General features: G+C 34.6%; 2 protein-coding genes across 5 annotated transcripts; one reads left to right on the top strand and one right to left on the bottom strand.

Annotated features, from left to right (window-relative positions):
* Positions 1–177: 177 nt before the first annotated feature.
* Positions 178–15,696, bottom strand: LOC149690635 (uncharacterized). 3 transcript variants are annotated; one of them, XR_016383771.1, is made up of 8 exons: positions 15,070–15,696; positions 14,849–14,976; positions 4,242–4,323; positions 3,872–4,059; positions 3,516–3,608; positions 2,938–3,452; positions 1,646–2,847; positions 178–1,410 (listed from the first exon to the last, which is right to left on the bottom strand). XR_016383771.1 is itself a non-coding variant. In XM_089870189.1 (7 exons), exons 1-7 carry the CDS (start codon positions 15,089–15,091, stop codon positions 1,920–1,922), a joined length of 1,956 nt encoding a protein of 651 aa, XP_089726315.1. In that variant the 5' UTR covers positions 15,092–15,696; the 3' UTR covers positions 178–1,919. The 3 variants fall into 3 exon arrangements, 2 of the variants coding, with proteins under 2 accessions (XP_089726315.1, XP_089726316.1); XM_089870189.1 differs by having other exon boundaries at positions 178–2,847; XM_089870190.1 differs by lacking the exons at positions 4,242–4,323; positions 15,070–15,696 and having other exon boundaries at positions 178–2,847.
* Positions 3,353–22,290, top strand: Neos (nuclear receptor coactivator protein neosin). Of its 2 annotated transcripts, none has more exons than XM_089870192.1 (9): positions 3,353–3,490; positions 17,987–18,312; positions 18,417–18,524; positions 18,595–18,709; positions 18,783–18,968; positions 19,046–19,153; positions 19,232–19,434; positions 20,373–20,654; positions 21,402–22,290. In XM_089870192.1, the coding sequence occupies exons 2-9, from the start codon at positions 18,198–18,200 to the stop codon at positions 22,088–22,090; spliced, it is 1,806 nt and encodes a 601-aa protein (XP_089726318.1). In that variant the 5' UTR covers positions 3,353–3,490; positions 17,987–18,197; the 3' UTR covers positions 22,091–22,290. The 2 variants fall into 2 exon arrangements, with proteins under 2 accessions (XP_089726318.1, XP_089726319.1); XM_089870193.1 differs by lacking the exon at positions 3,353–3,490 and adding an exon at positions 8,307–8,484.
* Positions 22,291–24,158: the final 1,868 nt, after the last annotated feature.

Genomic DNA, 24,158 nt, shown 5'->3' on the forward strand with positions numbered 1-24,158 from the left:
TACACGAGGTTACGTTAAGCCTAAATGATACACGAGGTTACGTTAAGCCTAAATGATACACGAGGGTACGTTAAGCCTAAATGAAGCACGAGGTTACGCTAAGCCTAAATGATACACGAGGTTACGTTAAGCCTAATATTGCTCTACAAAGTACTTTGATTTAATGAAATTGAAACGTTTTATCTCGTTCACAACCATTTATTTAATCATTTAATTATTTCAAACACTGAAATTCTCTCTAATTTCTCGAAAATTCAAAACCTAATAACTTTATTATTATCTCCTAAAAATTCTCAAAAACATTTAGACAATTACGAGTAGTTTTATAGCATCAATTTTGGCGAATAAATATTTACTTTAATATTTATCAGAGCGTAAAAAAATTATGCTACAATACATATAGTTTTATATTTCAAAAAGGAAAAACATGTCAGTTTTTTGGACGCGTTCAAAAATTTTTGAACCTAAAGTTTTAGTTTTAGTTTCAGTTTGGCTATTTAAATCTTATAAGTTATAATATTATATCCCAAATCTAAGTAAGGTTTTTAGCACCTCATTTTTTTTATTATTAATTAGTGAAAGAGAGAGGACAATAAATACATAATCTTGAGTATTTTCTTTTTTTAAAAAAAATTAACCCCTGAGTTTTGGCGAAATACAATAATAAAAAAAACCAAAAAAAAAAAAAAATCTTTTATTTTGTACTGAACTAGAGCAAAAAAGCGGTATCGGTATCGTAATTATTTACAGTTAACGTACAAACGCTATAAACTATAATTTAAACTATATACAAAACAAAATCCATTAGCCGACGTCCGTATGACCAAAAACGTATTTATGCACTAAGAACGTCGGATCGTAGCTTTAGCCTCTAGTACCATCCTCGCATACTTTATTGAGAAACTTCGTCTGCTTATATTTTGACTCCACCCACAAATTCTGTATATAGCGACTTCTAGAGATCGAAAATGTCATTCTTATCTCTATTTTCGTGGTTAATTTTTTTTTTCCAAATAGGGACTTGGCAATTCAGGCTTAACTCCGCCCCCAGCGCCATTATGGTATGTTTTTTAACAGAATGAAAGCTATATAAGCCCCTCCTCCTGGTATGTTTTTTAGCACTAGTGGAAGGTAGCCTGACGTTGCATGACGTAGTACTGCCAAGTCCCTATTGCTATATACAGAATTTGTGGGTGGAGTCAAAATATAAGCAGACGAAGTTTCTCAATAAAGTATGCGAGGATGGGTAGTGAATTTGCTACGTTCAACGTTCTTCTTACATAAACCCGTTTTTCGTATGACAAAATAATCCTACTTTAATTTTACTTAGTTTAAATTCTTTTATTTTATTTTTTTTTAAGTAAATGTGAATTTAACGTAACACATAAGTTCAGGTCAGGGAAAATTAGCCTTATTCCTGATTAGCGCCACCTACCCATAGCGGTGACTTTGAGAACTACTGTAAGCCGCAAGCCAATCAGATGTCGCTAAAATCTGGTGACGTCACTGACTGGCACTCTCGGGTCTTACCAAAAATGACGTCACCAGATTTTAGCGGCATCTGATTGGCTTGCCGCTTACAGTAGTTCTCAAAGTCACCGCTATGGGTAGATGGCGCTGATCAGGAATAAGACCGCTAATTAGCACTAGTCTACCGACCGAAAAACTCAAACATCATCCTTGTTGGTTTATCCCTTCTTGTATAATACCCAAATCTTTAGGGGAACACTTACTTACTTAGCGTAGGAAATTAAAAATACTGATAACTATAATTTAGTCTTTCAAAAATCGACCCCCCAAAATGGCAGCGTTTCCTTTACATTTAGTTTCACAAGAAATCAGGCAGTATCTTTTACCACATTGTTATTGCTTGGGTGTCTGGGTACCATTTTGAGGGTTTGTATTTGGATTGTCTGGAACTAATTTTCGACATAGTGATGGTAATGATGGTGTACATGCTCGTGCAAGTGGTGATGTTCGTGTCTTTCAACCACTAAGGGAGATTTACGGGTGGGTTTGGACGGATTAAGTTCCTCATCCGGATCCATTCCCCCCAAATGTTCCTTTTCAATCCAATTGGCGACTTGTTGCATTGCGCGTTGGTGTTCTCTTTCTCTGTGTCGGTGCCGGTAATGATGGTTAGGAGAAGAAGGAACCCCTCGGGTCTGTTCTTGTTTCGTAGCGGTCAATGAAGAGTTAAGAAACTGTCCAGCGGGTTTAAATAACTTTTGTTTGGTACGCGGCGAACCGAGATGATTTTCTAGTTTCTTATCATAGATATCGTACGATTTTGATCTCCGATGTTGGTGTATGTATTCCCAGTCAAATTTTTCATTAGGTGCCAAATCGCACAAGTCAAAGTTCACGTTTAATAGATCATCTTGTTGCGACTGTTGTCTGCTGTTTTTGTAAATTTGGTATTTGACAAAAGGGGACGGATGATGCTCGAACCTTTTTGGTTCGGGCAAACACTCGTGATGTTGACCGTTAGGAAAATTAAAACCACCGCTGGCTCCCACGCGACACTGATTATGAACGGTGGGTCTGTCAATTATTCGACAGGGGCATGCGTAGTTAGAGTTAGGTTGAGGCCCGATTGGTTGGTGAGAAACTGGAATGGCGTACGGGGAATTAGAGAAAGAATCCACCATTTTAGGATGATGTCCTCCGCAACTTTCAATTCCCACTAAGTCCAGGTAGTGGTTTCTGCGTTCGCGACATTCCGTGACGTGATCGCGATTAGTGGCGGCGCCGCCTCCTCCTCCCGCGCCATATTGGTGCCTGTGGTGATGACGATGACGGTGTTGAACTGTGGGGTCTTTGGGTTCGTTGTGCGTATCAGGAATCCTGGAATATTAAAGACTCGTTATTACGTTCAAAACCTTATTGGAGTCATTGTTAGATCAACAGTAGCGTTAGTTTAACTGGCGTATTTACCTTTTGAATAATATCCTTTCGCGACACCCATCTTTAGACGTCTCTTTGCTCAACAAATTTTCAACCGGATGTTTCTTTACAGGCGTGTCTTGAATCGGCGGATTCGGTGGTTGAATGGAAGGCGGCGGTTGAAGATGAAGTTTAAAGTTTCGACTGGCGCATCCGTGAGGGCAATTAGGAGGAGTTTCGGAATTGACAATTTTCTCGACTGTTGAACTAATGTACGTTGATAAAGTATGAACACTCGGTTCGCTACCGGCCAAATTCGATTCTTGGCAATTCGCGTTGGTAGCCGTCGCCGACATAAACGAACTGCAGTCTTTAATTCCAGTTTGTCCCTTGTTGACCGAAAGCATGTCGGCTTGACTTTCGGAGCAATCGGGAATATCCAAATTGGTGGTGGGACTATCGGGCGAAACTGCCAGATGGACTTTGATAGTTCGACTACCGGACGGAGGCAATTTAACGGACCTTCCCAGGGCTTCGTATATGGATCGGACCAAACCAGCCACGTCCTGAAAAGAAGTAGACCCCTTTCGTAAAGCCGGATCTGGTAAGTGGAGACCATTCTCTCTTACATCTTTTGTCACTTTTCCGTGACCGTTAAAATCGTAAAGGGTAAATGAAAACTCTTGTTTTTCTAAATCGTCGACTGAAACGTCGCATGATATCTGGAAAGATAAATGTAACAGAGACATTTAAAACCTATCTCCACCCCTTCCCAATTCTACTAAACGCGTACTAGGGCGAGGGGGAAGACACTTGAGAACTCAGGTGTACAATATGACTTGAACTCAATGTACTGTCAAAGCTGAACTCTGAGTTCCGAAGGATTTGAACTCTATGCACTGTCAAAGCTGAACTCTTTTGAACTCAGGTGTACACAGAGATCTAGATTGTCTACCCCCTCGTACTAGGGAAGGATCTTTAATACCTTTCCTCCTGATTTCTTGAGCTTGGATTGTTTCTCTTCCTTTTCGCTTTTTTCTTCTTCCGCTTTTTCTGGACGGCCTAACTGATCGTCTTCTTCATCCTCATCTTCGTCATCTTCCTTATGAAGCCCCAAATTGAAATTTTTACTCATTTTCAAACTAGGAGACGACGTTTCTTGAGGAAGTAATACTATTTTGCGCCATAAAATAAAAATAGAGAAAAATGTATAATTATACGATGTTATAATTTATGTAGAGGCGTTATCTCTCTCTCTCTCTCTCTAGCTAGCTAGTTATTTTATTCTTTTTTAAATGGGGTAATTTCCAAGGTTTTTTTCTTTTTCTTTTCTTATTTAATGCAACGTTAATTACCTCTAAGGGGATATTTCTCCTTATCGTTCCCCACTTTTTGATTCATGATGATATTATCTCGAGATATGGACAACGACATTTTCTAGAGAGGAATTAAATAGGGTTTCTTTTAGTATAAGTATTTATATACTAAAGTCTGCGTTAATGAATTTTTCTTAGAAATATATATGGTAAGTAACGTTAGTGGTTTCAAAGTTTTCAATTAACTTTATGGTACACGTTTTAAATTATTTCAAAGCGTTTTAATTGTTTTTTAAACCATTTTAAATCGTTATAAAACATTTATAAACCATTTTACGGCGTTAATTAACAATTCTACACCATTTTACAGCGTTGTTAATTATATTTAATCCATTTTAGAACGTGTTCAAAACGTTCATGAATATTTTCAAATCTTTCTTATTTCTACGCCATTTTAGAGCGTTCTTAGCAATTCTACGCCATTTTAGAGCGTTCTTAGCAATTCTACGCCATTTTAGAGCGTTTTTAGCAATTCTACGCCATTTTAGAGCGTTCTTAGCAATTCTACGCCATTTTAGAGCGTTCTTAGCAATTCTACGCCATTTTAGAGCGTTCTTAGCAATTCTACGCCATTTTAGAGCGTTCTTAGCAATTCTACGCCATTTTAGAGCGTTCTTAGTAATTCTACGCCATTTTAGAGAGTTCTTCAATATTTTTAAACCATATAGAGCGTTTTCAAAACGTTCACGTTCTAAAATATTTTCAAACAATTTCAAAACGTTCTTAAACATTTTAAACCATTTCAAAACCCATTTCTCATAGATTTATACAATTTCTTTTTTTTTTTTTGCACAATTTAAAAAGTTTATCACCATTTATTAAACTTTAAAATATTCCCTAATCATTTTTCATAACTTTCAAATAATTCTAAAACCACCTATAACTTTCAAACTAGTTCTAAGTAGAAAATCTCCAAATCTAAACCAAGTACATTTTAGTAAAATAAAAAATAGAACCTCCAAAAAATATATAGGGAAAAAATATGGTCATTTAGAACAACATTTCTTCAATTTCGTATAAGACGTGACACACCAAAATTCATTGAAAAAAATATAGAAAAGAAAGAAAAGAAATAAGCTAGGAACATTAAAACGCAAAAGTGATGGCTAAATAATTAGTAGGGGCATTGGGAAGGTATATATATAAAACCTAATACCATATTTTGACTCAAGAAAAAAAAAAAAAAAATTCGAAAACCACGGGGCAAGGTGGTAGAAATTTCCAGGAAAACGAACGAAGTTAAGGAGGAGGGGGAGAAAATAGATAGACGTGATGGTGGTAGTGGTGGTGGTGGGACTATAGAAATCTCTCCTCTATATAACGCCTATTATACCACATAGAATAATGACCATCTCACATCTACCTTCAATAAGTAACCACCCTAAACCCAGCTGCATAGATCAAAAGATATTCGTAACTTGAAGTAAATACCACCATACAAATCCTACTCTTTCTTGAGCCCTAAACAGGGGCTAACTTATTGGGCCAAGTGATGAATATATTGTTTTAGGGGTGACCCCTTATTGACTGTTCAATTTCGTACTTAAAAGTTAAAGGGGTCATCCCTAAAACACTACCAATGTTCATGACCCTTTTGGCGAATAAAAATGTCATAGAAGTTACATTTTCGAGTCAAAATTGATTGCCATACATAGAGTGGTAAATACTGAGATGGGAGGAGATACGGGGACGTGACGTCAAACTTCTCTGGGCCCCCAATATTTTTTACATCAAATCATGTACTTTTGAATAAAATGGGAGACTATATCTTTAAAGAAATCTTGGAATGGGATGGTGATATAGGGAAGATGAGGGTCCGAGCGGGATTGTAAGAAACAGAAAGGGAAAGAAGCTACGGGGATTGAACCTGAAGCCAATCTTGCGTAGAAAATCCCCTTTTGGGAAGGAGAAGGAGGGGGAGGAGGGTGTATAATGCCCCCTCACCTAAACAACTTTAGAAGTCTACCGACAAGGCCACACGCCTATAAAAGTTTTTTTTTTTCTTACAGTTTTCTTTCCTCTACTTTTTCTTATATATATTAAAGAAGACGCCGACTCTACTAGAACCATTATTATAATTTTCAAACCAAGTAGAACCGAACGTCCTATCTTAATGCTAAAATGTTGTAACTCGCGGAAAAGAAATTTCTTTTTGACATTTATGGTGAAGTTATCTAAATTTTTGTAGGCTATAGATAGATAGTATCATGAGTTAATTTTATGTTAGCTCTCTAACATATTAACTCATGATAGTAGGCATTAAATTTTAACAGCGCTTCAGGGTTGCCAGGGCATCTTCTGTAGGTTTGGAACTGAATCGGACAGAATTTTATAAGCATTTCAGTAGTATGTTGTAGATAGTGATTGAAAATTTCACTCTCAAATGACTGACGACACTATCTATTACATATTGTGTTTTGCATATATTATAATTATCTTCAATTATCGAATTTTTCATTTAAATTATAATTTTTTTTATTTATTTATATATTTATTTTGTTTTGAGGACATGAACAGTTTGTAAACAAGAGAAATAATCCCAGGTCCTATGTTATAAATATTTATTGAGAACTGATTTTGAATAGGAGAATAGTAAACATTCGTTATGAATTGAAATAGACGTTCAAATTGAAATTGCCATAAAATGAAGTTATAACATTTCAGCATTCGTTATAACGCACGGTAGAACTCGCAGCGTAGTGAAGAAAAAAAAAATCTTGAGACGGGCGGGACATAAGCAGGGGATGCTAGAAAACGTAGTTCTTGGAAAAACTAAACAAAGTTAGACACAGCGGCTGATGGGGATGTAAGAAAAGGGGGTGGAGTAAATACGGGAGGGGGGGGGGTTATAAGAAATTCAGAAAGAGAGGAGAAGAACGCGGCCCGTAACAGATGCGGGAGATAGCGAGGAGTTTGACTTGCCTCACCGCCGGCGGCATCCCTTTGATCTTTGACGATGCCGCCTGACTTCTTCCCATTTTCTCTCTACCCCTCTCCCCTTAACGACGATGTCCCTACTCCTCGCACCCTCCGCCTCCCCACTGAACACTTTTTAAGACTGCTATTTTTCTTAGGGGTCCCTCATAAAGTGAGAAGCGTCCCTACAAATAAACACGCTTTGATTTACGTCCCCTTGTTTATTGAACTCTAGAAAAATAATGCATCTACCCCTCACCTTAATACGGAAGTTTAGGCTTAACAAAATTAGACTTTTATATAATCAAAACAATATTTATTTCATTTAATTATTTAAAAATATTAGAAGTTAGGCTTAGCATTATTAAAAAAATAATAATAATGAAATATTCGCGCGCGGACCGGACATAAGACAAATTGTTCATTAAATCACTAATATCGTCTGCTCCCATAGATATATATACGGGTCTAGATACACTTCCCCTCTGTTAGGCCATTTAAAAAATGCGGAGGTGAGAACTAGCAGTCGACGCTTTACGGCGGGGGAATTAGATCCAAACGCCATCTATTGAGAGTTTCAAGAAACAAAAAAACGAAAAATTCGAATATGGAAAGCGCGGGAAATTCGAATTGAAAAGAGCGGGAAATTCAAATTAGGCTTAACTTTTCAAATAGCTTTACGTATTAACCTATAACTATAGTTGTTAACTAGTCTAATTAATTAAATAAATATAACAAACAAAGATGAAGAAGACTTGATTCACTAGAACAATGATTTTAAGCCTTCGACAAAAAAATCGAACAGAATAAGAGGACCTCCCCTTCAGATTAGGAAATAGTTTTACTTTGAACAAACATTCGCTTAAATCTCTTCAAATATCAGCTGTTATTGCAAAGCATCAGCCCGCCCGCTGGCAAAAGTTATTTATCCAATTTTTTAGCTTTCAAAGTTCGGCGATAGATGGCGCACTAGGTATCTTCCCCCGGGAAAATCGCGTCGACTGCTAGCTGTCATCTCCGTATTTTCCCCGATTCAGTAGGGTATCTAGACCCGTATATATATCTATGTCTGCTCCATAACCTTTAAGCCTAAATTTTCAAAAACGGAATTCAGTGAATGAAGCGAAACAATCGCCCACGCGTTTAGTAACGGAAAGGCTCATGAAAGTAAAATCCCCCTTTTGTCGATCGCCTTATTTTGTTTGATAATTTAAATATAAACCCTTCTTTTTCAATCGGGTGACTTATTAAGTATTTTAAAACAATAAGCGTGGCTGGGTGATCAATAATGTAAACTGACAGTAATGTGAGTAGATTTGAAAAACTCTCTCCCTTTATCTATAAATGTCGTTAGGCCTAATCAATTTTTTTTTTGCTGCCTGTGTAATATGTAAGTACGGATTGCACGGAGAAATCTAAAGAAGTCTCTTTTATTTGACTACTTTACAGAGCTTTAGATAAGATGTTTTGGTTGGGGTATTAAGAAGAAAAAAAAACGTGTTAGTGATAGCTAGAGGCCGAAAAAGAAATACAGGTTATCCTGGATAATGTACTAAGTTTCCAAAAATTCTCTCTAATTTTTTTTATTTATTTTTGACCACAATTTCTTGATTAGATGGTTAAGTTTAATGCATTTTCAATGATAATTTCCTATTCAAATATTCAAGTTAAGTCAGGGTTAACGTAGGGGCCAATCTCTTAATGCGAGAAACACTTAATGTCAATTCTGATTTTTCAATTTCCTAACCATCTCACCTATACAGATATCATTCTATCCAAAAAAATACTACTAACTATAGTTCTGTGCTATTTTTCGTACAACTTTCCGTTAAAAATATTTGAGAGGGGGTTATAAAAATGTGATTAAAACGTTTTGATAACAATTTAATGTGTAATGGGGAAAATATAGGGAAGATTTTAATCTTAAAAAAAAAAAAAAGTATTTAATAGGATGTCCCTGGGGTAAAGATCCAGAAATCGGAAAACCGTGGGGAATATATTTTCTCATATATGACGTTGCTTATTTCTGAAGTGAGGCCCCCAAGAAAATGTTGCGAGCCTGGGAGGAGGCGGGAAGAGTGGCTGGCGCGGCTTTTTTTAGGGATTTTTTTTTTATTCGTTTTTGCATTCAAAATGTTTTTATGGTCCCTTTTTAAAAGCAGTTTTATTGCTATCTTCTCTTACACTAAAAGCTTTCGTTAAAAGTTAGTGGGAAATGTCGCGAAATACACCATGGGGGCCAATAAACCATATCAGAAATGTCAAAATTGGGGGAAAATTTGACCATTTAGGTTATTTTGATTTATGTTTTGAGTATTGTCAATGAATTTCGAATAATAGCGCGCGTGTCACAGCGCCTTAGACCACCTTGTAATAATTTGGTCTACAAAATATCGGGAAGCCAAAAGAACCGGTAGGATTGCACTTTACGTGACCCACCCAACTAACAATGGTTTCTAGTTAATTGGACCATGAGGAGTCCGAAAAAAATAGTTAAAAAATTATTTGGCCGCCGCAAGTTGGTCAAAAAAATTTTTGAAAATTTTAAAATCCATGCACTTACCGCCATTGAAGCCGCTATCCGCTTAACGCATTCTGCACTCAATCTTGCAAAATAAGCCAGAGGGGACTGTGAAAAGTTGCCGGACTCGCGCCGGAGTTTTATAGCTATGGATTTTTTTAAGCTTACGGAAACATTTATTTCTGATAAAAGGAGGGAAATATAAATGCGAGAAAAACTGAAATGTTTTGGGAAAATCGTTGAATTTTTTGGGAATTCAATAATTGATAACGGTAAATTTTGAAAAAAACCGTCAAATTATTCGGGATTTTTTTTAATTCACTCAACATTATTTTTGGGAAAATGTGTCAAATCCCTGGTAAATATGATTTTTTGTAAAAAAAAATTTAAATAAAAGGCGTAGAGAAAAGGTGTCAAAATATAGGGAAATTAGCAAATGTCAACGTCAATATTTCAGAAAAGGAGTCTAGTTTTTTTGCAACTATATTTTGGGAAAGGCGACAAATTATTGAGAAAGAACCAAATGTCAACATCAATATTTTGGAAAAGGCGTCAATTTATTTCAACAATATTTCGGAAAAGGCGGCAAATTATTGGGCAGTTAGCAAATGTCAACATCAATATAAATGAGGCGTCAATTTATTTCAACTTTATTTTGGAAAAGGCGTCAATTTATTTCAACTATATTTTGGAAAAGGCGTAAATTTATTTCAACTATATTTTGGAAAAGGCGTCAATTTATTTCAACTATATTTTGGAAAAGGCGTCAATTTATTTCAACTATATTTTGGAAAAGGCGTCAATTTATTTCAACTATATTTTGGAAAAGGCGTCAATTTATTTCAACTATATTTTGGAAAAGGCGTCAATTTATTTCAACTATATTTTGGAAAAGGCGTCAATTTATTTCAACTATATTTTGGAAAAGGCGTCAATTTATTTCAACTATATTTTGGAAAAGGCGTCAATTTATTTCAACTATATTTTGGAAAAGGCGTCAATTTATTTCAACTATATTTTGGAAAAGGCGTCAATTTATTTCAACTATATTTTGAAAAAGGCGTCAATTTATTTCAACTATATTTTGGAAAAGGCGTCAATTTATTTCAACTATATTTTGGAAAAAGCGTCAATTTATTTCAACTATATTTTGGAAAAGGCGTCAATTTATTTCAACTATATTTTGGAAAAGGCGTCAATTTATTTCAACTATATTTTGGAAAAGGCGTCAATTTATTTCAACTATATTTTGGAAAAGGCGTCAATTTATTTCAACTATATTTTGGAAAAGGCGTCAATTTATTTCAACTATATTTTGGAAAAGGCGTCAATTTATTTCAACTATATTTTGGAAAAGGCGTCAATTTATTTCAACTATATTTTGGAAAAGGCGTCAATTTATTTCAACTATATTTTGGAAAAGGCGTCAATTTATTTCAACTATATTTTGGAAAAGGCGTCAATTTATTTCAACTATATTTTGGTCAATTTATTTCAACTATATTTTGGTCAATTTATTTCAACTATATTTTGGTCAATTTATTTCAACTATATTTTGGTCAATTTATTTCAACTATATTTTGGTCAATTTATTTCAACTATATTTTGGTCAATTTATTTCAACTATATTTTGGTCAATTTATTTCAACTATATTTTGGTCAATTTATTTCAACTATATTTTGGTCAATTTATTTCAACTATATTTTGGTCAATTTATTTCAACTATATTTTGGTCAATTTATTTCAACTATATTTTGGTCAATTTATTTCAACTATATTTTGGTCAATTTATTTCAACTATATTTTGGTCAATTTATTTCAACTATATTTTGGTCAATTTATTTCAACTATATTTTGGTCAATTTATTTCAACTATATTTTGGTCAATTTATTTCAACTATATTTTGGTCAATTTATTTCAACTATATTTTGGTCAATTTATTTCAACTATATTTTGGTCAATTTATTTCAACTATATTTTGGTCAATTTATTTCAACTATATTTTGGTCAATTTATTTCAACTATATTTTGGTCAATTTATTTCAACTATATTTTGGTCAATTTATTTCAACTATATTTTGGTCAATTTATTTCAACTATATTTTGGTCAATTTATTTCAACTATATTTTGGTCAATTTATTTCAACTATATTTTGGTCAATTTATTTCAACTATATTTTGGTCAATTTATTTCAACTATATTTTGGTCAATTTATTTCAACTATATTTCGGAAAAGGCGTCAATTTATTTCAACTATATTTCGGAAAAGGCGTCAATTTATTGCAACTATATTTCGGAAAAGGCGTCAATTTATTTCAACTATATTTCGGAAAAGGCGCCAATTTATTTCAACTATATTTTGGTCAATTTATTTCAACTATATTTTGGAAAAGGCGTCAATCTATTTCAACTATATTTCGGAAAAGGCGTCAATTTATTTCAACTATATTTCGGAAAAGGCGCCAATTTATTTCAACTATATTTTGGAAAAGGCGTCAATTTATTTCAACTATATTTTGGAAAAGGCGTCAATTTATTTCAACTATATTTTGGAAAAGGCGTCAATTTATTTCAACTATATTTTGGAAAAGGCGTCAATTTATTTCAACTATATTTTGGAAAAGGCGTCAATTTATTTCAACTATATTTTGGAAAAGGCGTCAATTTATTTCAACTATATTTTGGAAAAGGCGTCAATTTATTTCAACTATATTTTGGTCAATTTATTTCAACTATATTTTGGTCAATTTATTTCAACTATATTTTGGTCAATTTATTTCAACTATATTTTGGTCAATTTATTTCAACTATATTTTGGTCAATTTATTTCAACTATATTTTGGTCAATTTATTTCAACTATATTTTGGTCAATTTATTTCAACTATATTTTGGTCAATTTATTTCAACTATATTTTGGTCAATTTATTTCAACTATATTTTGGTCAATTTATTTCAACTATATTTTGGTCAATTTATTTCAACTATATTTTGGTCAATTTATTTCAACTATATTTTGGTCAATTTATTTCAACTATATTTTGGTCAATTTATTTCAACTATATTTTGGTCAATTTATTTCAACTATATTTTGGTCAATTTATTTCAACTATATTTTGGTCAATTTATTTCAACTATATTTTGGTCAATTTATTTCAACTATATTTTGGTCAATTTATTTCAACTATATTTTGGTCAATTTATTTCAACTATATTTTGGTCAATTTATTTCAACTATATTTTGGTCAATTTATTTCAACTATATTTTGGTCAATTTATTTCAACTATATTTTGGTCAATTTATTTCAACTATATTTTGGTCAATTTATTTCAACTATATTTTGGTCAATTTATTTCAACTATATTTTGGTCAATTTATTTCAACTATATTTTGGTCAATTTATTTCAACTATATTTTGGTCAATTTATTTCAACTATATTTTGGTCAATTTATTTCAACTATATTTTGGTCAATTTATTTCAACTATATTTTGGTCAATTTATTTCAACTATATTTTGGTCAATTTATTTCAACTATATTTCGGAAAAGGCGTCAATTTATTTCAACTATATTTCGGAAAAGGCGTCAATTTATTGCAACTATATTTCGGAAAAGGCGTCAATTTATTTCAACTATATTTCGGAAAAGGCGCCAATTTATTTCAACTATATTTTGGTCAATTTATTTCAACTATATTTTGGAAAAGGCGTCAATCTATTTCAACTATATTTCGGAAAAGGCGTCAATTTATTTCAACTATATTTCGGAAAAGGCGCCAATTTATTTCAACTATATTTTGGAAAAGGCGTCAATTTATTTCAACTATATTTTGGAAAAGGCGTCAATTTATTTCAACTATATTTTGGAAAAGGCGTCAATTTATTTCAACTATATTTTGAAAAAGGCGTCAATTTATTTCAATATTTTGGAAAAGGCGTCAATTTATTTCAACTATATTTTGGAAAAGGCGTCAATTTATTTCAACTATATTTTGGAAAAGGCGTCAATTTATTTCAATATTTTGGAAAAGGCGTCAATTTATTTCAATATTTTGGAAAAGGCGTCAATTTATTTCAATATTTTGGAAAAGGCGTCTAGTTATTTCAGCAATATTTTGGAAGTCATTGCAACTATATTTTGGAAAGAGTGCCTATTTTTCGGCAATTTGATAAATGTAAACACCTTTTCCAAAATATCGTCCTTTACATTTACCAAATTCGGGAATAATTTGATGCCTTTTCCAAAGTATCGTCCTTCACATTTATCAAATTCCCGAATAATTTGGCACATTTTCCAAAATATCGTCCCTTACATTTATCAAATTCCCAAATAATTTGACACCTTTTCCAAAATATCGTCATTCACATTTATCAAATTCCCAAATAATTTGACACCTTTTCCATATCGTCATTCACATTTATCAAATTCCCAAATAATTTGACACCTTTTCCAAAATATCGTCATTCACATTTATCAAATTCCCAAATAATTTGACACCTTTTCCAAAATATCGTCATTCACATTTATCAAATTCCCAAATAATTTGACACCTTTTCCAAAATAACGTCCTCCAGATTTATCAAATTCAGATTAATTTGACACTTTTTTCCATGATATCGTCCTTCACATTTATCAAATTCCCGAATAATTTGACACCTTTTCCAAAATATTGTCCTTCAGATTTATCAAATTCAAGAATAATTTGACGGCATTTACCAAAATTTACCGTTATCATTTATCGAATTCCCCAAAAATTCAACGATTTTCCCAAAACATAGCAGTTTTTCTCGCATTATATTTCCGTCCTTTTATCAGAAATGAACAGTTTCAGTAAGCTTAAAAAATTCCATAGCTATATCTCCGGCGCGAGTACGTCAATTTTTCACAGTCCCCCCCGGCTTATTTTGCAAGATTGAGTACAGAATGCGTTAAGCGGATAGCGGCTTCAATGAGGGTAAGTGAGTGGATTTTGAAATTTTCAAAAATTTTTTTAACTAACTTGCGGCGGCCAAATAATTTTTTAACTATTTTTTTCGGACTCCCCACAGTCTAATTAACTAGAAACCATTGTTAGTTGGGTGGGTCACGTAAAGTGCAATCCTACCAAAGAACCAACCGCGAGAGACATGCTATGAAAGTAAACATACCGATAATCCTATAGTTGATCTATTAGTTTTAGATTGTTGAATATCATTGCTCGAAACAGTAGTTCTACTGATTTCGTCAAGTTGATGACAAACAGGGTTGAAATGGGCATTAACTACGAAGCAGTCTCCTATTTAAAACCCCCATTTAAAAGTCTATATTAATCCAGTAATGATTGTCTCCCGTTAAATGCGATTAACTCCTTAAATTAACGTTTAAATACCTTTGCTCTGTACTTTTCCCATGTCATCTGGGACGGATTAACTTTAATTTGTCGGTACATCACATCGGATCCGAAGTTTTAGGCCTAATTCAGAGGCCTTTTCCCGGGTAATCCCTGGTAAAGTTTTATGGCGGGAAAAAATAGCGTATATTTCCCGCGTAATCTTTTCTTTTTCGCTCCAACAAGCGCGCGCGAGTTGATTTTTAAATCAATATATTGGTTTTATAAAGCGCGTGCAACACTAAGCCTAAATATCGTCGTAACATTCAGGGTGATTGTACCCTGGCCCGAGTCCACGGATTTGCGCGTAAAAATGAGGTATTTTCCCGCGAGAAAAATATCCGACTTGCCGGATCACTCAAAATACGCACCATACACGAGGTTAGGCTTTTATATTTTTGATGAAATTCCTTTCTGGCTTGACGCGCTCGGTTTCGCGGCTCGCTTCCTTTGCTCTGGCTGAATGTGTTTATTTTCTTAGCACGAAACTCGGGGTCAAAAATTTGTTTTGATTCATACGGTGGACTATTGCCGTAGTCTGTTTAATGCTTTTGGGCTTCTCGTAGCGAGATTTTTTCGTGTCCCTACGTTGAATCGTAACTTTCGTAAGGGAGAATCGGAGCTAGCGGGGGATGATACGGCTAAGGGGTGTGGCGTTTAACTTCCCTATGCCAATGGGATTCATGATGGAACGGTTCATTTCAGTTTTCCAAGGGATGCTACGACTAGCGCTGATGAGTTTTATCCCCTCTGGTTTTACGGGGATGTGTTGGTAGAAATGTTCTTATGGAATCGTTGTTTGTGTTGTGTGTAAGGTTACGTCGAGAAGAACTTTGTATTGTTCCACAGTTATATATTCACGTTAAGCCTTGAATGCAGGTATTCAGTCTAAAATTTGATTTTCCAGACCGTTGGTAAGCCAGAAGACTGTAGAAAGAAAGACTTGTAGTTCAAAACTTGAATAAATTGGCTGACAACACTGCACTGAAATTAGAGCTGAGCGAGGGAATACTAAATTTGTTCTAGTCTCTTTAGTAAAAACAATGTATACAAAAATTTGCAGTGTGAAAAATCTTTTTTCGAAGCAGTTTTCTGGTTGCACACGTAGCCTTTAATGAAAGCTGTACCTCTTCCGTACTTGTTTTCCGAAAGAGGATAGTAGGGGAGGTGAGTAGGGATGGGAACTTCGCGTTCAATCTATTGTCGGCGAAAACGGCTTTGATCTTTTCGTTATGTTATAGTAAAAGTTGGGTTATCGCGATTACCGAAGGCGCATAACTAATCTTGAATGATGTTTAAATTCGAGGAGAGAGAGAGAAAGATAGAGAGGGGGGATGGGTGTAAAGAGGGAAATATTAAGAACTCGGGTTCGCTTAGGCCTAATCGCTACCGCGAGATTATTTAAATAGGGGGTATATCTTTCAGACCCATTTTAAAGTGAAGGTGAAAATGAAAATTAATTTTATTCTACTGATATATTAATATATTGGTGCTCAGAAAAAAATAATCCAAAATATATTCTTCATTTTTTGTAAAATTCACAAAGTTGTCTGTTCTTCTTATGACGTCAACTTGAAAGTTGAACGGCGTGAAGGCAATAATGTCGCGCCTTCTAAAGAATCTTAAATAATATAAAAATTGTTTACTATGAACGCTGGTATTACTTTTAGCATTACAATTAAAAAATTTCTTAATTTTTCTTTTCATCCTCTCTTTAAGAAATATAAAGTCTGTATCAAAGGGATGCCGCGCGCGCGAGAGAGAGAGAAAAATAAATTTATATAAAATTCTTTAAGACACGTTTATCAGTTTCGGCAGGGTCTTAGGCGATGTGGCGGAACCAATCATTTTAATTTTTCAATTAAACGAATCAATTTTGTTTTTGCCCGCTTTAAGAAAGCGTTCCAATTTTTTTTTTTTTTTTCTTTCCAAAAAATTCGAACGCAGCTGCCCACGGTTCCAAAACTTTAAACTATACGACGACCATAGACTACTCTGACCGGTTTCTATTAGCTATTTTCTCCTGTATTTTATTTTTTCCTCGGTTTGGTAGCAATAGCGGTATGGTATAGTTTCATCAAAATATTGAGAATGTACTGAATATTTTTCAAACGACAAGACAGTACGACATAATTGATGTTATTAACCTGTAATATCTTTGAAAATTTATAGCTTTCTTAATTTTTATGGGATTTTAACGTTCTTTAATTGATACTAAAGGTCTAATATAATCCTACTTTTATATTTTCTATTTAAAATTTGTCAAAATTGTACACGTGATTATCACGTGACTTTCCCTTTAAAGAGAAAAGGTACGAGCCCACTATCTAAGTACTAATTATTTGGCACCACTTTTTCTCCCCTCTATATTTTTCTTCTCGTGGCATTTATTTGCAACTACTACTCTCCTCTTTTCCACGTATTCCGAGTGTCGGTCACTTCAAAGGGAGAGGTTTAGACGGTGGGAAAAAATGTAGGGGGATGGGGAAAAACAGGACGAAGCGAGCCAACACACACGTCGGCATTTCCCTTTGAAGTGGGCACCCCCCCTTTTTTATAATAACATGCCCCCTTTTCCCCTGATTCTTAAAACTCTCTCTTAATTTGAAAAATCTTAAATTTTACGTCTTAATTTTGAGATATTTTCCTCCTAAAGAATAAATATTAATGAGAATTTAAGTAATTTACGTGGTATTTAGTGAATTATGTTAATTTTAAAAGTTAGGGTTAACTCGGAGATGTTTTGGGTATGATCCTTGACCTCTTTAAATATCTATTTTCTTTCTTAATTTTAAATTAAATTTTATAGATTACTAATAATATAAAATAGTCCCATATTTTGGATTTTCTTTATTGAATGTTTTAAAATCCCCATTTTGTTGTTACAAAACAACTTTTTCCCCTAATTTCTTTACAGATTCGAATTTGCCGCGAATTTTTAATTGCTATTTTCATTGGAGGATTGACAGCCAATCAGAGAGGCTGTTCCTCCTTATTTTTTTCACCGGGACTGAGCATGCGCCGTTCCGTTCATCTTTATTTCGGAAAATTCGGACGATTGTCGAACTCGACCACATTTTGAAATCGATTAATGTTTAATTAATAGCCATTATAATTAATATATCAAGATGTTGAACGAACCGGATTTTGATATGTATCCAAAACTACAAATTAACAATATAAATGATAAGATGACTAGGCATGACATCGATCAAAGATTCTCGAAATATGGAAAAGTCTTAGGTAAATCGGCCAAGGCTTAACGTTTCTTCTCTGTTTCTAGACTTCAAAACTTCAATTTTAGTTTTGTTTTTATATTAAAAATAATTAATTATATTGAATCAAAGGAATCAATATGCAAGCTACGTATATTCAAGTCGTATTTGAACACGAAGATGCTGCTTTACAAGCAATTCGACATGAGCATTTGACACAACTTCGTGAGAAGAGAATTGGTCAGATTCTAAAGACATCCCTAAGCCAATTAATTAACTTTGAATAATTAAACAAAATGCGCCTTTTCAGAGGTTGTAATGGTAGATAAACCTTTGAATCGTGGTGGTTTAAATAACTCCATGGGTCGAGGACGTGGTAGACCAGGTCCTGGAGGAGGAGGGGGTGATAGATTTGGAGATAGAAAGTTCGTTAACTTTCTTAATTATTAAAAAATCATAATCATATATACTTTAAGCTGTATTAACATTTTTGTACAGCGTACCAATGGGTCGGGGAGATAATTTTAGAGATTCCGAACCAATGGGAAGGGGATTTGATGATAATTTTGGTCATAGTGGAACCATAGGGATGGGAAGTGGTCCTAGAGGTGATGGTGGTGAACCTTTTCCCAAACAAGGAAGGTTTGAACCATTAAGAGATGCACAACCAATACCACCACCAAGGTATTAATAATAATATAGTTAATTTAATCTTTAATTTTAATTTTAATGGGAGTTTAATTAAAATTTCGAACTTTCAGAGGTGGACCTGATAGTTTTGGACCTGCTATTGTTCCTGATCTTTTTGTACCTGGTCCTGGACCCAAAGTTAATGATTGTGAAATTCTTGTCATGAGTAAAGCTCAACAGTAAGTATTAATTATTATAAGGCGTCATTTTAGTGTAATTTTTAACTTAATTACTAATTATTTAAATTTGCATAATAGGGTTTATGCAGAGTTAATTGAGCAGAGATTGAAAAACATTGGACTTAGTGTTGATTTGATGTTTATGAGGGATGAATTAGCGGTAATGAGGGCTTTGAATGAAATGGCCAAGAAGGGAACCTTTTACGCAGTTGTGGTCACTCCAGAGAATGAAGTTAGGGGTTCACTAACTTTAAATATTCTACAGGGACCAAAACCACAAGGTAAGAGGCAAATTTTTAATTTAATTTAAGTATAGAATTAAGTGTTAACATTTTTTTAAATACACTGTGAAATTGAAGTGAATAATTAATATTAAATTAATTTAGATAATTATTTAAGTAAGAGTGTGAAAGTAAGCCATTTTGTAAGATAAAATGGTTTCACGCGTTTTGTTTTCTTTCTATATCAATTTATGGAAATTATGTTAAAATATGCCTAAATATGGTTAATTTTAATTGCAATTAACAACTTAATTACGATATTTTAAACATTTACCCGTAAATTATGTGGATGTAAAAGGATTTAGCCTTTAGGTAAGGGTTTGGCCATTTAGCCCCTTTGTGTAAGTTATAGGAGACAATGAGACCAAGGCTTAATGGTTTGTGTGTTTTCTATATTTCTACGCGGAATTTATAGAAATTATGTTAAAATATGCCTAAGGATGGTTAATTTTAATTGCAATTAACAACTTAATTACGGTATTTTAAAACATTTACCCGTAAATTATGTGGATGTAAAACGATTTAGGTAAGAGTTTGGTGGCGAATAAGCCCTTTGTGTAAGTTATAGCATGGTTAGAAATAGGAAACAATAAGACCAAGGCTTAAAGGTTGGTTTGTTCTCATCATTTTACGCGCAATTTATAGAAATTATACTAAAATATTCCGAAAGATATTTAAATTTAATCCCATATAACTGGTTAATCACGATATTTTTAATAATTACCGATTGATTATATGGATGTAAAACGATTTAGATAAAGGCTTCGCGATGTAGCCTTTATAATAATAATAATAGCGTTGAAAGTTCGTCTGCTAAGACCAAGGAACGAGGTTATTGCGCGAATTGTGCTAAGAGTTGTTTTAACATCAGAAAAACATTGATTGCTAGTGGCACTTGTGTTTTTTATTTGATGTTTGAAATATTTGTTTAATATCAGAACATCGTAATATGCCAATGGATGACGCATTAAAGATGGTGGCGCGTACCTTTACCCAAATGCGTCAAGAGAAACGCGGTTTGGGAGCGGGAAATACACCCATTGATCGCGAAATACATTTCATATTGGGTCTACTGATGAACGGGAAATATCTGACTATTCCCGAACTGGATCGCGTATTGAACTTTGTTCAAGATAAAAGGGATCGTCAAGCTATTGCCGAGAATATACCTGTTAGTACCAATAGACCTACAGCTTCTGTCGTACCTGATAAACCTGCGGGTAAGATACGGTTTATTATATCCCGGTCTGTGTCTTAGTTTTAAACACTCGTAAGGTTAGTTTTGAACCTTTCTTTCGAGGTTAGTACTTGACTTGACCCAAAACTTAGCGAGGGGACATAGAGATGACGTCATGACGCTTGATATAATTATTATACAGGGTTCGTACGGAACCTGGATAACCTGGATAAGTCAGGGATATGAAAATTAGGGGGAAAAGTCAGGGATTTAAAGGTTTTTTCCTAAAAAGTCAGGGATATGTCAGGGATTTCGTTTGGTATATCAAACCATGATTGCTTCGAGCAATGCTAAATTTGAGACAGGTGTCATTATGAAGTGGGCTCTGGTAAACACCTTAAAATGGTCAGGGATATTGCCAAAATTTGGTCAGGGATAACCTGGAAAAGTCAGGGATTTAAAGGTTTTTCCTAAAAAGTCAGGGATATGTCAGGGATTTCGTTTGGTATATCAAACCATGATTGCTTCGAGCAATGCTAAATTTGAGACAGGTGTCATTATGAAGTGGGCTCTGGTAAACACCTTAAAATGGTCAGGGATATTGCCAAAATTTGGTCAGGGATAACCTGGAAAAGTCAGGGATTTTCGATGTAAAAATTTCGTACGAACCCTGTTATATCATTGAGGCTTAACTACGAGTGTTTAATCTTTGACACTCTTCCCTGCCCCAAGTTAAACTATCTCTAAAATCCCATTCGCGAACGAAACAAACCCCAACCATTACTTATAGAAGCGGTTGATCCGATGGTTGAGCAACAAAATCTACAACAACGTATCCTTAACATAATTTCGAACAATAATACGTCATCGTTGCCCCAAAGTACGTCATCATCTACCCTCAATATGGGCAGCCAACAAAATAGCAGCAGCAGCAGCATCGCCTCCATGATGCCATCGACCAATTCATCAACTATGACGCAAGCGTCCGCCCCATCAACCACACCAAACACTTACATAAACTTCGACAATCCAAGCGTACAAAAAGCCCTCGATAGTTTAATCTCTAGCGGTCCGAATTTGTTGAAGTCCATTTCGATGGTTAGCGGCGGAAGTAATGCCAGTGCAACCACCAATAATTCCTCCGGAAGTAATAATATGATGAATCATATGCAACAACAACAGCAACAACAACCCAATCGTAATGTCAACAATACTCCTCAACAAATTGGTGTTGTTGGAAATTTTGCCGGACAATCTAATACCGGAATGCAGAGTCATCAATTTCAAAATGCAAATAATAATCAGAATATGATGGGTGGTGGTGTTGGTGGTGGTGGTTCCGGTGGAATTCAACAACAACAAGGTGGATATCGACATCCCTTGATGGGAACTCAAATTGGTGTTAACAACAACAACAGCAACAGCAACAATCAAGGACAGTTTTTTAATCCACGCGGTGGAAGTGGAATGAGATACTAATTGATGTTACGAAACAGTGTTTGAAAAAATAAATGTAAAATATCCGATTTTTCAAAGGATTTGAAATATAAAACGATTTTTTTTTTTGCAACTCGCATTCGTGTTCGTACTTTAATTGATTCATAAAATCAACTACGACATTTCCGTTGTATTTTTCATGTACACTTCGTAATAAAACGTACTTTTAATTCTTTAATGAATTACTAATGTTTTTATGACGCGGAATTTACAGTTTTGGTTACACGTTGAAGGTTTGTTTGTTTTTGTGATGTAGCCATTTATTGTAGGCAATTTCTTTTTAATTAAAAGATGAATGTAGTGGTAGATTTAGTGTAGAAAAATGAATGTAGATGTTGTCGAGTTATGAAGAAGAGAAGATGTGCATCGGATTTGACGTTGCCAATGAGATGGGATGACGCACGCAACAGTATTTGGTGAATTTTAGGATTTATGCTTGGTTGAGTCAGTTATCCGTAATTGGATTGGAATCGTCGTGGAATCTTCATCATTTGACACGAAGATGTTGGGTAAACGATTAAAATTGTGCCGGTACATCATGTGGTAGTGGTAAGTTGACCAAAAAGAAACGTTTAAGGAATAGGAACCGCGTGTTTTATAGTTTTACCGCGTTCTTTTGGTAGGTACACTTCTCGTGGTTAACAAGTCTTTGTTTAACAACATCGCGCGCGGTATTACAATTACAAGATCGGTTTGGTCAAGGGGAAATATTCGCGCAAGTTAAAATACGCGTTCCTGGGATCGTTTGGGGAAAACGGGACATCGGCAAGTGGTATGGGAACTTGTAGAAACAGCGGTGAGTGTTTGAAAATCATTGGGGTGAAGAAATTCAAGATACAATCGGTTTCTACAGGTAGGCCTACTTGTTTTCGTGTCAGAGTAATGTTTTGCTTTTGGCTGAACAGTTGTCAAAGAAGGCGGGTAGTTTATTAAGTATATCTATCATAGACGGTATCAAAATACTAACAAATATTTTATTGTCATTTGTCTAATTCGGGTATAAGAGGGGCTACCATCATTCGCGTCATATCGTTTTAAACATATTTCTATTTTGGTTTTTGTTAATGAAATACTCGTGTAAGACCATTCATTCATAGCGACACGTCATGGACCCCCAACCTCATTCCCTTTGACGCGACTACAAACGCGTATGAACATACATTAACATATGTCCCTACAACGGTCTTGAAACGCGTCAGTCCATCGCTATTTTTAACCATTGAATTTCACGGTTGATGAACTAAGTAAAACTCGGTAGCGGCGTCTCCTTGGTGACCATTGTTTGGCCCGGTTTTGTTTTTTGTGTTACATTTCGCGTGACCGGGTCTAATCGAGAACGCGCCAATTGGCTCGTGCTTCTTAAATAGGCACAACCGTGATTTTAATAAAGTCGGACAAAGAGAAAGAAAGAGAACTTGAAATTATGTTAAGCGGGTTAATTTGCGAACATTAATTCTGATTAGGTTTTGTTCTTTTGCCATTTTACTTTGAACAGGATTCTTTTATTGATAAGTTTCGACTTGAGACAGACCACATGCCGGTACGCAGGCGTAAAGTGTCATTGGATAATGTTACGGCACCCCTTTTGCCATTACCTCCACCTAGTCTTAATCCAGGGGTCAGTGTCAAAGGATTGGCTCGATTGGCCAGGAAGAAGAAACCCGATGGATGGGGTATCGTCTCCTTAGAGGTAAATATTTTGTTTCTTTCATTCGGTAAGGTTATGTAATAGGCCTATTTCTCCCCTTTCCAACGGTTACAAATACTTTGGGTTACAACAATCGGGACCCAAGTAATTAAGCCAAATGTTCATAGGAATAACATGGGGCTTATTTGTACGTCACTTTTTAACTCTGGTTCTATAAGAGATACAGGGAAGTCCGAGTATGTTATAGTCCTATTTGTCCGCTTTCCAACGATATTAGAAATTTGGGGTTACAACAATCAGGGACCGAGTAATTAATCGAAATGTTCATTAACATTCTATCCATATTGTTAACGTGAAAGCCCCAAGTACCTATAGAAAGAGCACAAAGAACATAGTTGACCA

This window comes from Phalangium opilio, unplaced genomic scaffold (assembly GCF_054372755.1).
Source record: "Phalangium opilio isolate 3A_F unplaced genomic scaffold, DU_Popi_V2 ptg000031l_1, whole genome shotgun sequence".
Taxonomy (NCBI): domain Eukaryota; kingdom Metazoa; phylum Arthropoda; class Arachnida; order Opiliones; family Phalangiidae; genus Phalangium; species Phalangium opilio.